General features: G+C 37.2%; 4 protein-coding genes across 5 annotated transcripts; 2 read left to right on the top strand and 2 right to left on the bottom strand.

Moving 5' to 3' along the window:
* Positions 409–3,339, top strand: LOC18773259 (CBS domain-containing protein CBSX6). The gene is made up of 3 exons (XM_007207408.2): positions 409–1,146; positions 1,309–1,662; positions 2,219–3,339. The coding sequence occupies exons 2-3, from the start codon at positions 1,319–1,321 to the stop codon at positions 3,138–3,140; spliced, it is 1,266 nt and encodes a 421-aa protein (XP_007207470.1). The 5' UTR covers positions 409–1,146; positions 1,309–1,318; the 3' UTR covers positions 3,141–3,339.
* Positions 3,503–6,378, bottom strand: LOC18772107 (probable glycosyltransferase At5g20260). The gene is made up of 4 exons (XM_020565232.1): positions 5,768–6,378; positions 5,466–5,620; positions 4,435–4,795; positions 3,503–4,269 (listed from the first exon to the last, which is right to left on the bottom strand). The coding sequence occupies exons 1-4, from the start codon at positions 5,999–6,001 to the stop codon at positions 3,607–3,609; spliced, it is 1,413 nt and encodes a 470-aa protein (XP_020420821.1). The 5' UTR covers positions 6,002–6,378; the 3' UTR covers positions 3,503–3,606.
* On the bottom strand, positions 6,617–9,033 carry LOC18772799 (probable glycosyltransferase At5g20260). 2 transcript variants are annotated; one of them, XM_020565231.1, is made up of 4 exons: positions 8,636–9,033; positions 8,307–8,458; positions 7,586–7,940; positions 6,617–7,444 (listed from the first exon to the last, which is right to left on the bottom strand). In XM_020565231.1, the coding sequence occupies exons 1-4, from the start codon at positions 8,936–8,938 to the stop codon at positions 6,776–6,778; spliced, it is 1,479 nt and encodes a 492-aa protein (XP_020420820.1). In that variant the 5' UTR covers positions 8,939–9,033; the 3' UTR covers positions 6,617–6,775. The 2 variants fall into 2 exon arrangements, with proteins under 2 accessions (XP_020420820.1, XP_007205109.1); XM_007205047.2 differs by having other exon boundaries at positions 8,307–8,461; positions 8,636–9,031.
* Positions 12,053–15,034, top strand: LOC18772923. The gene is made up of 7 exons (XM_007205795.2): positions 12,053–12,385; positions 12,686–12,761; positions 13,093–13,144; positions 13,759–13,873; positions 13,955–14,025; positions 14,149–14,236; positions 14,646–15,034. Exons 1-7 carry the CDS (start codon positions 12,147–12,149, stop codon positions 14,779–14,781), a joined length of 777 nt encoding a protein of 258 aa, XP_007205857.2. The 5' UTR covers positions 12,053–12,146; the 3' UTR covers positions 14,782–15,034.

The following is a 15,291-nucleotide window of genomic DNA, read 5'->3' as shown; positions in this document are numbered from 1 at the left end:
CTCTTATTAAATATATTTAATTTATCCAAAAAAATTTCACAACTTTCTTACCATCTTATTAATTTTTTGTTTAGATATAATAAAAAAAAGTCCCTTGTGGTTTAAAAAAACGGACATTTTTAAAAGTAGACATTTTCTTTAAAAAAATAATTGATGTTTTAAAAAAAAAAAAGATAAGATAATAAGAAAGTAGTGAATTTTTTTTGGATAAATTGAATACATTTAATTAGGATAAACTTGAAAAGCAAAAGTTAACTCGTATAATATATTAATGACATTGTTTTAAGTGTAAAGAAAATGACATATGTCAAGTAAAAAATGAAAAATGTTCCAAAAAAAAAAGATTAGAAAGAAGTTTGCTAGCATTCTCCTTAAAAAAAAAATATAACATCGGTTTGACCATGGTCGAACAGCCTCGAACACCATGGCTGGTGTGTAATGATTTATAAGAAGAATAAGAAGATCAAATCTTTTGGCTAAATGGGAAGTTTTTACCTCAGAAAATAAACTCATTTGCCTTTAAATATAGATTATTCATTCACCGAATTTCAGATTTTCGCTCTGATTTAGTCATTCCCATCCGCATCTCTTCAATAATTAGCAAAATTCAAGCACTTGGAGACACACACGCAATCACACAGCTCAGAGAGTCAGAAGAGAGACCGAGGCTGAGACACATTTGATGGGCCTTTACCTTGCTCTTGTGCTTCTTCATCAATGGCCAAACCTCTCCCTTCCTTCACTTTCTTGACCCTTCACAGATTACCCATTACTGGTTTTCACCTCCTCCTAATCTTCCTCCACTCTCTCTTATAACTCTCACCCCTTCGCCGGTTTTCCCGGTACCTCCTCGCCCTCTTATTATCCTGGTTATTTCCTAAGAAATTTTCCTGTCTGGGGCTTTCTCAAGAATCTTTTGAGCCTCTCTATTTTATATTTGATCTGGGTTTACTTCGATTTATTCATTTTTTTCTTTAAAATTAAAAAAATAAAAACAACCCCAAAAAAAAGTGCCCTTTTTGTGTATCATTTCTTGGCTTGTTGGGGCGAAAAGGTGGGCAGAGTAACAGAAAATTGAAGTACGTTTAAAGAAGCTTGAATTCCCGGGGAAACGAGAGAACTCAATTTTTGAGTTTGTCTCTTGAGGTAAAGTTTTCAATTTTTTTTATAATTTCATTTAAAAAAAAAAAGTTTTCATTTTTAATCAAAATGTCATACTAATTAAACAGCAGGGAATGAAAAAAATGGAGAAATCACCATGATTTTCCTTGGTTATGCTTAACTTTATCGTCATCTGATTCTGAACAGAAAATTGGGAATGGCATCGGTGTTTCTTTTCCATGTTGTGGGTGATCTAACGGTGGGGAAGCCAGAGATGGTGGAACTGTGTGAGACGGAGACGATGGAGGCTGCGATAAAAGCGATCGGAGAGTCGATGGAATGTGGTATACCAGTATGGAAGAAGAAATCACATGTGGGTATGGTTGAAAACGATGAAATGAGGCAGCAGAGGTTTGTGGGCATCCTCAATTCCCTCGACATTGTTGCTTTCTTTGCTAAAAGTGAGTGTCTGGAGGATCATGATAAGGCTTTGAAGACTCCGGTGTCTGATGTTGTTGTTCCAAATAATTCTTTGCTGAGGCAGGTTGATCCTGCGACAAGGTTTGCTGCTTTTCAATCTTATTACTTTATATGGTCATGCTATGAATTTCCATTGATCTTAGATCAAGTTTGGTACCCTACTTTTTAGTAGTGTTGTTTCCACGATTATTGATCATGGTGTTTTGTGATTAGATTCTGATTAGCTTTCACTTTAAACTGTCTTTTTTACCCCTTCCATTCGTACATTCATACTACTGCTGCAACCATTCCATTCTTGAAATAGTTTTTTATTTTGTTTGGAATTGGCTTGAAACCGTTATTTTTATCTAGCCTGATGACTAATTAAGATTCAAATTCTGGTATCAATCAAACCAGGAAATGGGAAATATGAAGTTTAAAGAAATCAGTTTTATATGCATCCATTTCTTAGATGTCTTTAACCGAGATGGCGTTTCCTTTATGAAGAAAAATTATCCCCAGTACATGAGTTACTAGTTGTGAAGTTCTATAGAATTGCTTTACGTTTCGGATATGCATTGATTAATGAAAGAAAAAACGAAATGGTTCCTTAAAAGTAATGTGTTATTTCTTTCTTTCAAATTTCTCTTTCTGCAAGGTTGATAGATGCACTGGAGATGATGAAGCATGGTGTAAAGCGTCTTCTTGTTCGAAAGAGTGTTGTATGGAAAGGCATGAGCAAACGTTTCTCGGTTATCTATAGTGGTAAGTGGCTCAAGAACATGGATACTAGTGGCAGCAGCAATAGCCTTGCTGCCAATCGGCCTTCCTCATCTTCCGCTACCAGTACCCGCGACAAGTTTTGTTGTCTCTCAAGAGAAGATGTTATTCGTTTCCTGATTGGCTGCCTAGGTGCCCTAGCTCCTATTCCTCTCTCCTCTATCTCCACTCTTGGAGCCATTAACACAAACTACCAGTTTGTTGAAGCCTCGTCTGCAGCCATTGAAGCCACTCATAAGCTTCCTGAAGACCCTAGTGCAGTTGCTGTTGTCGAACACACACCGGAAGATCAGTACAAGATTATTGGAGAGATATCTGCCTCCAAACTATGGAAATGTGATTACTTAGCTGCAGCATGGGCTTTAGCTAATCTCTCAGCTGGACAGTTTGTCATGGGAGTTGAGGATAATGCGTCCTCAAGATCACTGCCAGATATCTCTGTAAATCAAATTGCTGGAAATAATAATGTGGCTAATGGTGGTGGGTCAACAAAGCCGAAAAAGTTCAGTAGCAGGAGTATAGGGTTCAGTCCTGCGAGCGCAAGCTTGGGAGTGAGTAGAAGCATGTATAGAGGCAGAAGCGCACCATTGACCTGTAAGGTTACAAGTTCATTGGCAGCAGTCATGGCTCAGATGTTGTCTCACAGGGCAACCCATGTGTGGGTGACTGAGGATGAAAGTGATGATATCTTAGTTGGAGTGGTGGGTTATGCGGATATTATGGCTGCTGTGACCAAACAACCAGCCCCAATTACCCCTGCACCAGGGCGGTCGACAGAGGGTAATGAGATTCACAATTGAATTATGTGATATTTTTTTACTTTCGCTGAAGTACTTCTTGCATTGTATTGTTCAGCAATTTATGTCTCCTATGCAACTTGTGCTGGCTAGGATGTAAAAGCGGGTTTGAGACTTGTGGGTTTGTAACGTTTTGACCTTGTGTAGAACTTTGTTGCAATAATGAATAATGTGTCAAGTGAAACATTCCACTTGTGTTCAATTTTGTTAATTTACTAAACACCGTTAAACACGTCGTTTTACAATCTCACGTATCGTTGTTAGAGCAGAGTACCCTGTATTTCTTTCAGCTTCTTGTTTAGTTCTGAAGCAAACAGATTTAGTGATAATCCGACACTTGTTTTACTCATTTATAGATGATGATGTAGGAGGGAGGGATCAAAATGATCAAAATTATAGAAGATTATACAAATGGTGTAAAATTCCAGGGGTAAAATATTAAAAGAATGCTTATGGTTGTTAAATAAAATTAATTGGGTAGCCTGATGTTAAGCCTCCTTAGCCATATGGAGTGAAGCACCATATGAAATACATCAAATGGCTTAGCTGGTCGGTTGAGCATGAAATGCCTTCTCACCTGCATCACCCTCTTTTGCAATTTCAAGTATTCTGAGTGTGGAACAGCTTTCAATATCGCCTTGATCTCGGGTATTCTCTTTGGTGGAATTTCTATTGTAAACTTGCTCCAGTCGAGAACATCAGCGAAGGGCAATGAATAGTAGTCAGAAATGAGCACAGGGACACACCCTGCATACATGGCCTCAACCACTCTCGGACTAGCAACTTCAGTCCCACTTGGGCACAAGCAAAACTTGGTCTGTCCCATTATTTGGTGGTAATTTTGCCCTTTTGGGAGATACTCGTGGACTTGGATTTCATCATCTTTGTCCTTCCAATGCTCAAACAAAAACTTCCTTATGTCTCCATGAGCACCACCGGCGAAGAAGGCCAGGATAGGCCGGTTATCGGGGTGTTGGTGGAGGAGCGACGGGCCAAGAGTGTTCTCCGGTATGTTATATTCTGGTAGTGAGACGTCTCTCCCGGGCTGGAATCCTTCTGAGGTGTTAGAATTGCAGAGTACTCTTATGAAGTTCTTGTAGAACTCATGGTCATCATCTATGATTTCTGGTGCCTGCCAAAATTAAAGAAACATAGGTTTATTATATTCGGGAAATAAAGGAAAATACTTGCCTCCATCATAACGTAATGACACACGGCTGTTTTACTTGTAAGGAACCAAGCAGTATTGGTGTTCGGAAATGAAATTCCAAGGAGAGTTGTGGAAGTTGATAGATACCCAATCATGACAAGAGAGCATAAAGTGGTCAGCTCCATTGCTCCTATTCCAGTAAGGGTACTTGTGGGCCACAACATTGATGTAGTCGGTGACAATACGAACCAGTCGACCGTGAAATGTGTATGGTTTAGGGCGATCATACAAGAAATCAGCAACCCTTTTGACGCTTACAGGGACAAAGAAGGAATGTGCCTCATGATGATGGCGGGCCAAAAATGGGGAATTTCCACTGGTGTCCAACTCATCGATGAAGTGACCTTCAATGGAGTAGATGTAGGACATGGGCCCGTTATGGAAGATGGGTATCTCTCCTTCCTTGTAAGCCCATATCTTGAATCTTTTCACCATCTCTATGTGGCTCCTGCTCACCCACATAACCCAAACCCAAACCAACCATTCAAAATCATCTCTTCAAGTCAACACTAAACAAGTAATAGAGTCAACACTTGAGAGTGTAACGCAACGCCTTGGGATTAATCCCAATTTTCAAAACCAATCGTGTGTGCATCTCTGGATCGGAGTTGCCTTGGGATTAAACTCTTTTTGAGTTTTTTTTTTAGATAAAAAAAACTACTTTTGAGTTTTGATTTGAGAGAAAAATAATGCTATTGTAATATTTATTAATTACAATCAATAATATAAGTGGTTGAGTATATATAATTATAAACAGCCGGAAAACAAAAAAAACAAAAAACAAGACAAGAATTTGGACCGTCCTCAATAATTACAAAAAATAAAAAATAAAGAGGAATCTAGTAAAATAAAGTCGGAAGGGGCCTCAAGTTGGAAATTGAAAGGGATTGCTTTGTTCGTAAGAAAAGGATCGGCATAACAATTTGCTAAAAACAAATGAGCATGATTATTAGTCCAAAAACATTAAAACCCCACCAAACTTTTTAGGCAATAATAAGGTAAAAAAAATCTTCTTGATTCATTCCAACCCAGAAATGAAAACGCTAGACTTTACCATATATGTATGTGTTTTAAAAAGAAAAACCAAATAAAGAAAAGAAGAAAAAAGAAAACTCAACTGATGAAATGCATAGGGATTTCTGTACACACTTCCTCTGGGGATGTAAATCTCTTGTCTATCAGATGTATACTTGTTCGTACGAATGGCTTTGCGGATCGCTGCTCTCGCTCTCGCCAACTCTTCTTCAATCGTGATTCCACTGCTCTTCTTTTTCTGAAAACGTTATGGCACAAAAAACAAACGTACAACCTAAGAAAGGAAAAAAATCAAGACGATAAAAGAAAACAAGCGCCCAAAAAGCCAAATAATGTTATAATTGCGAAGAACATACAAACAACAATGGAAAGTAAAGCTGCTTACTTTGACATGGTCTGCAACAATGGAAGTAGAAGGAGAGGGTGCAGGTGAGACATATTGATATTGGCTTGTTTGGTTGCTTTGACGAGGAGTAGAAGATGAAGAAGAAGAAAGGCTTATAAGATTGAAATGGTTTTGGTTGAAGGGAGAGAATGGAATAAGAACCAGAAGGAGGAGGATGAGGAGGAGAAAAATTACAGAGAGTAAATAGGGTGACCGGAATTCAAAGGCTGCCATAAACCCCTTTTAATAAAATGCAGACAGATTGCACAACTGCTTTAAATTTAATGTAGGACAGGATTCACCGCATGATGGCCAAATGTTAATCTTACATGCATACAGGTAACCTCTACCTTGAGGCTGCTAACCTCTACCTCTCTCCTTGCTTTACTTCCATAAACATATCCTATCACCCATTCTTATGCTGCCACGTCACATGACGCACCCCTTTCTCGTTTTCCTAATTAACATATTACCAAATGTTTGTAACATATTCTGCACTGCATTATGCTCAAAAAGCAACCACCAACAATTTGGGAATTTGAAATTTATTCTTCCAAATCTTCCATGCTGGAAAGGGAAGTTTCATATGCCTTCAAAATTTAGGCCTGGATGATTACAGAGCACACAGATTACTTGAAAGTGCAAACGTGTTGGATTAAACAAAAGGGCCGGCCGCCTATATTGGCTTCTTTGTTTTGTATTCGATTGACTAAAAGCCAATTATATATTTATTTCAGTTTCTTTTTCCTTCTTTTTGGTTAAGAAAAAGGGACAAGGATCAACATCAACAAGACTTAATTATATCATGCAAAGTAACACTAGGAAGGAAGGGGGAGGGGAAAGACGTGTGGAGAATCACTTACTGTAATATCACGCTTCTTTATTTTTCATCCATTACAATTAAATATCATTATCTGAATGACTAGTGTTTGCTTGACGCATCACTGTGAGTTTAATCTCATGCTAAAACAATGATTATTAAAACCCTTACAAGATTCCTGATGATCCTTAAAATCGATCTGGCAACCGAATGTTGAGCCTTCTAAGCCACACTGAGTGAAGCACCATGTGAAATACATCATAGGGCTTAGCGGGTCGGTTGAGCTCAAAATGCCTTCTCACTTGCATCACCCTCTTCTGCAATTTCAAGTACTTCGAATATGGAACAGCCTTCAGTATTGACTTGATATCTGGTATTCTCTTGGGTGGAATTTGTATCGAAAACTTAGTCCAATCAAGAACATCATCAAAGGGTACGGCATAGTAATCGGAAATGAGGACCGGGACACACCCTGCATACATTGCCTCCACAACCCTAGGACTTGCCACTTCAGAACCACTTGGGCACAAGCAGAACTTCGTTTGCCCCATTAGTTTGTGGTAGTTCATCTTCTCAGGAAGTTTTTCATAAACTCGAACTTCATCATCTTTTTCCTTCCAATGCTCAAACAAAATGCTCCTGATGTCTCCATGGGCTGCACCAGCAAAGAAGGCAAGGATTGGACGCTGAGAAGGGCGTTCGCCAAAACGGGGCGGTCCAAGTTCATAGGCTTTGAGGTTATATTCTGGCAGTGAGACGTCTCTGGTAGGCTTGAATCCTTCAGAGGTGTTTGCATTGCATAACACCTTCATCAGATTCTTGTAGGGCCTGGGATCATCACGTGAGATAATTGGCGCCTGAAAATAACATTAGAATTAATAATAACATTATTGCTCCCCTTTATACCCGAGGGAGGAGTACATTAGAATAGTTTAGGGCAGCATGACGATTGTCAGAAAAGAAAAGAACAATTTTGAAAAATATAATATAAGCTTTACCCAATCATGGCATGAGACAAAAAAATGGTCGCCTCCAGCGCTCCTATTCCAGTAAGGGTATTTATCAGAGATGACATAAATGTAGTCGGTGAAGACACGGTGGAGTCGATGGAAAAATGTTTCGTGGTGAGGTCTGATTAGGAAGTCGGTGATCTTGGACACGCTGAGAGGTAGGAAAAATGCATGGGCCTCATCAGGATGTTCGGCCATGAATCTGCTTGGCCCACTTTCCATCTCAAAAATAAACTGGCCTTCGATGGAGTAGATGTATGTGGTGGGTCCATTGTGGACCATGGGTAACTCTCCTTCCCTGTAGGCCCATATCTTGAACCTTTTCACCATCTCTACGTGACTCCTATAATTAACTCAAAACAGCATAACAAATTACACTCCTTGAGTCTAATCCAAAAGAGCAACAGCAGCATCCACAAGACAAGACAAGGTCGTATAAATATAAGCATAATGCCAGTTGTTACAACAAATGTGGACCGCTCTGGAAAGAGAAACTTGGAAGTGGACTTGCTTGCGAGGGACAACCAAGAAAAGGAAGCATGCACCCACCAGCACAGAAAATGGCTTTAAAAATATATTATAATATCATTTCCAAAACCGACTGCAAAAAAAAATCCACTGGTTTTGCATGTGGCAAGCAAACAAAGGATAGGATTCAAACACCACCGGTTAAACTTAATTTAGAACAGAAAAAAGAAGAAGACTTAACTGATGAAAGGCATAGGGATTTCTGTAGACACTTCCTGTGGGGATGTAAATCTCGTTGCTGTTAGACGTGCAATTCTTCGTAACAATAGCTTTGCGGATAATCGCTCTTGCTACGCTCAACTCTTGTTCAATCCTCTCTGTTTTGCTCTGGTTCTTCTGGACATACACACACACACATATATATATATATATATATATATTTAAAGTAAGTTTTGGCATTATTGAAAAAATGACTTATTTTTCTTTCTTTTCTGAAAACAAAACAAAAACAAACAAACAGAGAAAAATGAAACTTAAATGAATTAACTAGTGTTGTCAAAGGTTGCGTACTTTGATAGTGGTATGAGTGAGTTGAGGCGCAGACGTTGACGGAGGAGACTGATGGCGCTGAAACTCCAGCAGTGCTTGGGATGGGGAAGGTGCAGGAGCAAAATGCAAGGTTGTGTGGTTGTCGGTGGTAATTTGTTGCTGGTGGTAAAAAGATGATGATGGGGAGGTGAGCGAAGAAGATAAATTGAGAGAGAGATGGTGTTGTTGGTTTAAAGGAGAGAACAAGAGGGCTACAAGCAAGAGGAGGATGAGAGTCACTGAGACTAAACATGGAGAACGAAAATCCAGGGGTGGTTCTGCCATGAAGGAATTTATTCAAGACGAATATAAAGGATTACATCAGCTGCAAGAGTGAGTGTCAAACAACTACTCAGGCCAAAGTTGGTCCTCTAGTCTCTATCTCGTATTTATACATTAGAATGGTTTTTCTTCAAAAATAGAGTAAGGATTTTTAGGTCTAATGGTCCTGAATTTTGACCTGATTCCCATATTGATCTTTTAATTTTTAAACTCATTCTTGTAGTCCTTTAATTTCACTTTCGTTAGAACAAATTGTTATATTGTCAATTTTATATTAAATGCATGAGAAAATTATATTTTTTTTCATTATTTTAAATTTTTACTATCTAAATATTATTTTTAAAACTAAAAAATCTTCTTCCTATCCTCGTCATCACAGGGAGGGTGGGTATGGTTTGCGTGGGCTAGGAATTGCCTATGTACCTCAAGAGTGAAGTAATTTTTGATTTTGACCCTCAATAGTACATTATGTGCCATGCATATGCTCAAATTTAATAGAAAAAGTTAACAAAATTAAAGACAAGACCATTTGTCATAAAGAAACTAAAGTTGAAGGACCACGAAATTTTTTTTAGAAATAGAGGGACCAAAATACAAATCGACTCAAAATTCAGAGACCATTAAACCTAAAAATCGTTAGACTAATAACATTTTACGACAACCGATATATGAATGAATCCAGTAGAATCAAACCTGACCCGAATAGAATTTAATAGATTCATGTTTTTGGGCCAGCCCAAGTTTTTTCTGGTCTTGGGTGCTCTAATTAAGGTTGGGCTTCAGACAATCCGGGCTGATTAAACATGTTTTTATACTAAATCGGCCCAAAAAGATTAAACATGTTTTCTGTAATTGGGCTTGTAATGGCAACTTATTTTTATTTTTATTTTTCAAAAAGGCCTACAACAATACAAACCCATTATTTTTATTTTTATTAATGATAATATTTTACCAATAATTTTTGGGTGGATAGTATTTGGTTGTTTGGCCGTGCGTGTGTGGATAGTATTTTACCCAATTTCCCAAAACAAATAAAAGAAAAGAAAATGCGCCTCTCTTGCATACATAAGTGTGACTCATCGTAACAGTAATCGAAGGAGGAATCGTCGGTTTTTTTTATAGAGTTTTTCTATTTAAACCACACACTTCTCTTTGTTCACTCTAATTTTTAATTTAAATTTTCACAATTTTTAAAAAAACTCTATTATTTTTCCTAACTACCCTCAAATCAAGTATTAATTTACACACCCCACACACCCTACTTAACCCTCATATTGATCTAATAACTTATTAAGTTCCTATTTCGTCAGTTTTGTAGTTTGCCCAATTCAATTGCAAAAGAACTCACCTTTACAAACCCCACAATTTCCGGGAAATTTGTAAAAAGGAATTGGAACCCACCTCCTATACACCAAAGTAGGGGTGGCATTTTAAACCGAAAAACCGAAAAACCGCAAAAACCAACCGATATTTTACCGCAATAAAACCGCAATCGCGGTAAACCGAACCGCAATCGCGGTATTAAGAACCGAACCGCATTTACGGTTGCGGTTGCGGTATTTGATTTTTAAAATTTGCGGTTACCGCAAACCGCAAAGTATAGCCGCACGGCTATACTCTATGAATAATTAAGTAAAATTGTAAACCCTTCTCTTCTCTTGAATTGGTGGAAAGGGAACCAAACAAGATATCCTATTCTTTCACAAGTTGCCAAGGATATCTTTGCAATTCCAAGTTCTACGGTTGCTAGTGAAAATGCTTTTAGCCTAGGCAAGAGGATTGTGGATCCTTTTAGAAGCTCTTTGCATCCTAAAATGGTAGAGGCATTAGTGTGTACTAGTGATTGGCTTAGAGCGGACGAATTTTCCTTTTACAAGGAACCAACAGATGATGAGGTTGAATTCTACAAGGAAATGGAAGATATGACAACTTGTAAGTAATTAGTTTATTTATGCTAATGTTATTTATGCTTCTTCTTATAATAAAATGTACTAAACTATGTTGTTTTATTTGTAGATAGCGTTGGTGCTCAAACAATACAAAGGGGTTCTTCAAATCCACTCACCACCAACACTTGAGTTTGTAACATTGGTGTATTGCATTTTTCCTTTTAGTTTGTAACTTTAATTAACTGTGAATTGGATTTTCTTTTTGGTTGTAACTTTAATTCATTTTGCTTTTGGTTTGTAAATTTAAAGGATTTGGAATTGGAATGCTTGAGAAGTTTAACTTTAATTGGAATGTTTGGAATTGTAACTTTAATTTTCTTAGGTTGTGAATGCTTGAGAATTGGAATCGATTGTGAATTTATATATGCTTGAGAAATTGAGGTTGTGTATTTATTTATTTAGGTTGTAAATTTATATTTTTGTTAATGTTTGACAATTTGCGGTTTTAAACCGCAAAACGCGGTCGGTTTGCGGTTTCAAAAATCACCAAACCGCAAATAGTCGGTCGGTTTGCGGTTTGAGTAAAAATTCGCGGTTACCGAACCGCAACCACCCCTACACCAAAGAACAATTCCTGAACCAAAGCGCAGGACCTTGATTTTGTTAATGTTGCAAACAGCCATCTAATTCACTATGACTGGGATAAGCTCAATTCCTTGTCTAATGGTCTAATTGCTTTCAGAGTGAAACATATAACGCTAAAGATTTAAGCAGGACTATATTCTTTCCCTTGAGTTTTTCAATTGGGTTGCAGATCAAAACCCCCATTAAGGGATATGGAAGCTCCGTGCCCGGCAGATTGGGGTGTTTCCCAATTTCCCATTTTATCAATCTCCCAAAACTTAAATCAATTCACCAACCATAACCCTCAAATCCCAATTTCTCATTGTTTAAGCAGCTGGACCATGACAATATGTTAGCTAGTGACAGTCCTCTGGATTTGATGGACAAGACGGTGGGGAGTAGGAGGGGTGGTGCGCGGTGGGATATTGAGCCATGCATTTGAACTTGTTTCCGGTAGAATGTGTGTATAAATGTATTAAAATTAAATATTAAGCTGGATGACCTTTTTTATTTTTTTACATAATAATAAAACTTAACAGCTTAGTGATTTAAGTATTGGAATGAACAAAAAGAAGTTGGGTTTTAAATAGAAAACTCTTTTTTTTTTAATTGTAAAATATTAAACAAAAAATAAAAATATGGAATGTCAATGAAACAAGTCTAGGATTGAGAGATGGTGAGAGAGAGACAGATTGTTCATGGCTCTGTTCTTGAAACTACCCGCGATCCCTTTCCCCGTAAGTCTAAGGCACGGCTGCTCACTTCAATTTCGTTCCACAGCAACACCAATATCAACATCGACAAGAATGGCTCTATCTCCCCACAATGTCTCTTTTCATACCAATACGACCACTCAAAAGCTTCCTATACTCCTCTTCGACATCATGGACACCGTTGTTCGCGACCCTTTTTACCATGACGTCCCTGCCTTCTTCAGGTACCCAAACTCAATTTCTTTTCTTTTGTCATTTCCTTCAATTGGGTTGCCTCTGCTTCTTGTTGATTATATCATATAAGACAATAAAAGAAGAGAAATTGATATGCTCTCACTGGTTTTGGACTTTCAATATGGCGTATGGTTCGTTCATTGGCTAGCTGCTGGATAACCATTTTATTGGAAATATCAGAAAATTGAATCTGTTTAACGGAAATTGGAAAAAAAAAATTCAACTTGCTAGAATTCTTTTTCTGTTTTATTTGTAAGCCCCAGCTAATCGCAGTGATATTTCATGTCCAGAATGTCTTTCGAAGAACTTATAGAATGCAAGCACCCAACTGCGTGGATTGAGTTTGAAAAGGGGATTATTGATGAGGTATACTTGGAATTATGTTTACTAAGACTATTATTAAGTCTTACCTATGGGTGACGGGTCCCATCCCCATCTGCAAGTGAAAATGAATATATGGTATCACTGCCTGTTTTGAACTTTTCAGTTGTCAACTTTGAACAGAAAAATGTAATATTCATTTGGTAATTTGGCTTCTGACGATCTTTGAAAGATATTGCTTTTTGAACTCTCAAGTGAAAATGCATAATTTTGTTCTATTTAACGGAAGCAAACAAAATTATACGTTCAAAATATGAATTTTTATTCCATGCTATAGCATGTCAAATTGCTGTATGACAAATCATTTTGCCACCAGATGGAGCTAGCGAGAAAGTTCTTTACTGATGGAAGGCCTCTAGATTTGGAAGGTTAGTTGGAATTTCTTACTTTAAAAAAAAAATGAAGATGTAAGCTTTTGGGGTACATTTTTCCAGTCATCTCTGCTGTCATGTATTTCAAATACTACCTCTTTCATAAGACTTTAACTCAGTCCTTAGAAGTCTGAGCCAGTAAGAATGTACTTCGTGTCACTAGAAAATGACTTTTCTTCATGTTGCTTCATTTTTCTGCTGTTATCGTTTGTGTAAATGATTCTTTTTCTTGCTTAATGAAGGTTGATACTGATAGTGAAAAGAACAATGGTACATGCAGTGCGGAATTTGCTTGTCTGTGAAACTTCTGTGCAACATAATGTAGATACCTCATATTGATTCCAAAATTATGACATATACTAATCAATCCTCTAATATTTGGCATTGCATTGTGGAATTGTTAATTTCTTTTGTTTCTTTTATTATGAAGCCCTCATCAAAATTACTTTTCAGCGACTTCCGAAACATTGTATTGTTAGTCTTATTGAACTGGGTAGATTGAAGCACTTAAGTCTGTACTTTGACATGATATCAGAGTGGTAAAATGTGTTCTCGTATAATATGCTCTTCCTTCCGAATCTTACAGGAAAGTACTTCATTTATCTTTGCAGGCCTAAAAGATTGCATGAGAAAGGGATATTCCTATGTTGAAGGCATAGAAGAATTGCTTCATTCATTGAAAGATAGCAACTATGAGATGCATGCCTTCACAAACTATCCCATCTGGTTAGATGAAAATTTCTATATCAAGTTTTCTTATTAAGTGAAGCAGTTTATCATTTTATTCAGGAAATTTTGTTTTGTTAGGTACGAGATGATTGAGGACAAATTAAACATCTCAAAATATTTATCTTGGACGTTCTGTTCATGTATAAGTGGTACGTTAAGTGTTTGCATTTTACTTTTAGGATTCTCTTCCATATGTAGCTGCACAAGCACATCCACATGAATGTCTCAATGCTCTGCCTGTGCACTTTTTTTTTTTTTTTTTTTTTCTTCAGGGAAGAGGAAGCCTGATCCTGAATTCTATTTGGAAGTTGAAAGACTTCTAAAAGTTGATCCAGCTAGCTGTATCTTCATCGACAACAGGTTTGCTTCCTTGTGTGATCTGAATATAGGATTGCCATTAATGACAGAGTTTTCATTGCATTAATGTTCTTCCAGAAATTCAATTATTTGGTCATTTAAGTTTATCTAAAGCACCCAGTTGGGCTTAGTGTGTGTCGCCAAGATTCAATGTTGCAACCTACCAATATAAAAGTTGAATTCAAGATTTTGGTTTTGCGAGTTTTGAAGGTTTTAAAACTCGGAGATAGAAAAACCTTTTATTCATGGTTCCAATTCATGTTGCATGATTGCTTCTGTAGTTTCAGGTTCTTTTTTATACTTTAATTTATTCTTAGAACTTTGGTATTATGATCGATCTAGTTTGTAGACAATGAATGAGTTAACTTCACATACTAATTAATTATTATCTTGGTTCATGGTTGCATCACAGTATGAGAAATGTAGAAGCTGCAAAGGAAATTGGTATCATTGGTCTACATTTCAAAAATGCAGATTTGCTTCGACAAGATCTTTCTTTGCTGGGGATTGGCATTTCAACAAATCAAACCAAGCTTGCACAAGAATAGTCTTCTTCATCACTTCTTGTAATTCAATTTTGATGTATATCAATTGTTTTACCAGTTGCTTTCTTGCTGGGAATCAAGAATTTTCTTTCAAAATGAGAAGCGAATTGGCTAACTTTCTGAGCAACTTTCCAGAAAGAAAATCGCCTTCATACGTCGAAAGTTGTATGTTCCTGTGGTCACAAAGTTTTTCAATAACAATTTTACCTCCGATTGATCTCAATAGAAAACCATGGGGAGGGTTGTTGATCTGAAATGCCGCTTGTTCTTCGATTGAATCTGAGAGGAAAAAAAAATTAGTAGGATTCACTAATATCAGCCACCCAAGAATTAAAAAATTATAGATTTATATACACTATGGACCTTGTCATACTTATTCTAGAATAAAAGACAAGTGTAAAATTGGATACTGCCCAACAAATCACACAACCATGTAATGAATTTTGAGGTTTCAGTTATGAATTCTCGCATTTTAGGGTTCATCAATGAATTTTCACATTTTGATGGGGGTAA

Source organism: Prunus persica, chromosome G6, assembly GCF_000346465.2.
Source record: "Prunus persica cultivar Lovell chromosome G6, Prunus_persica_NCBIv2, whole genome shotgun sequence".
Taxonomy (NCBI): domain Eukaryota; kingdom Viridiplantae; phylum Streptophyta; class Magnoliopsida; order Rosales; family Rosaceae; genus Prunus; species Prunus persica.
This window is presented reverse-complemented; position numbering and strand designations above follow the sequence as displayed.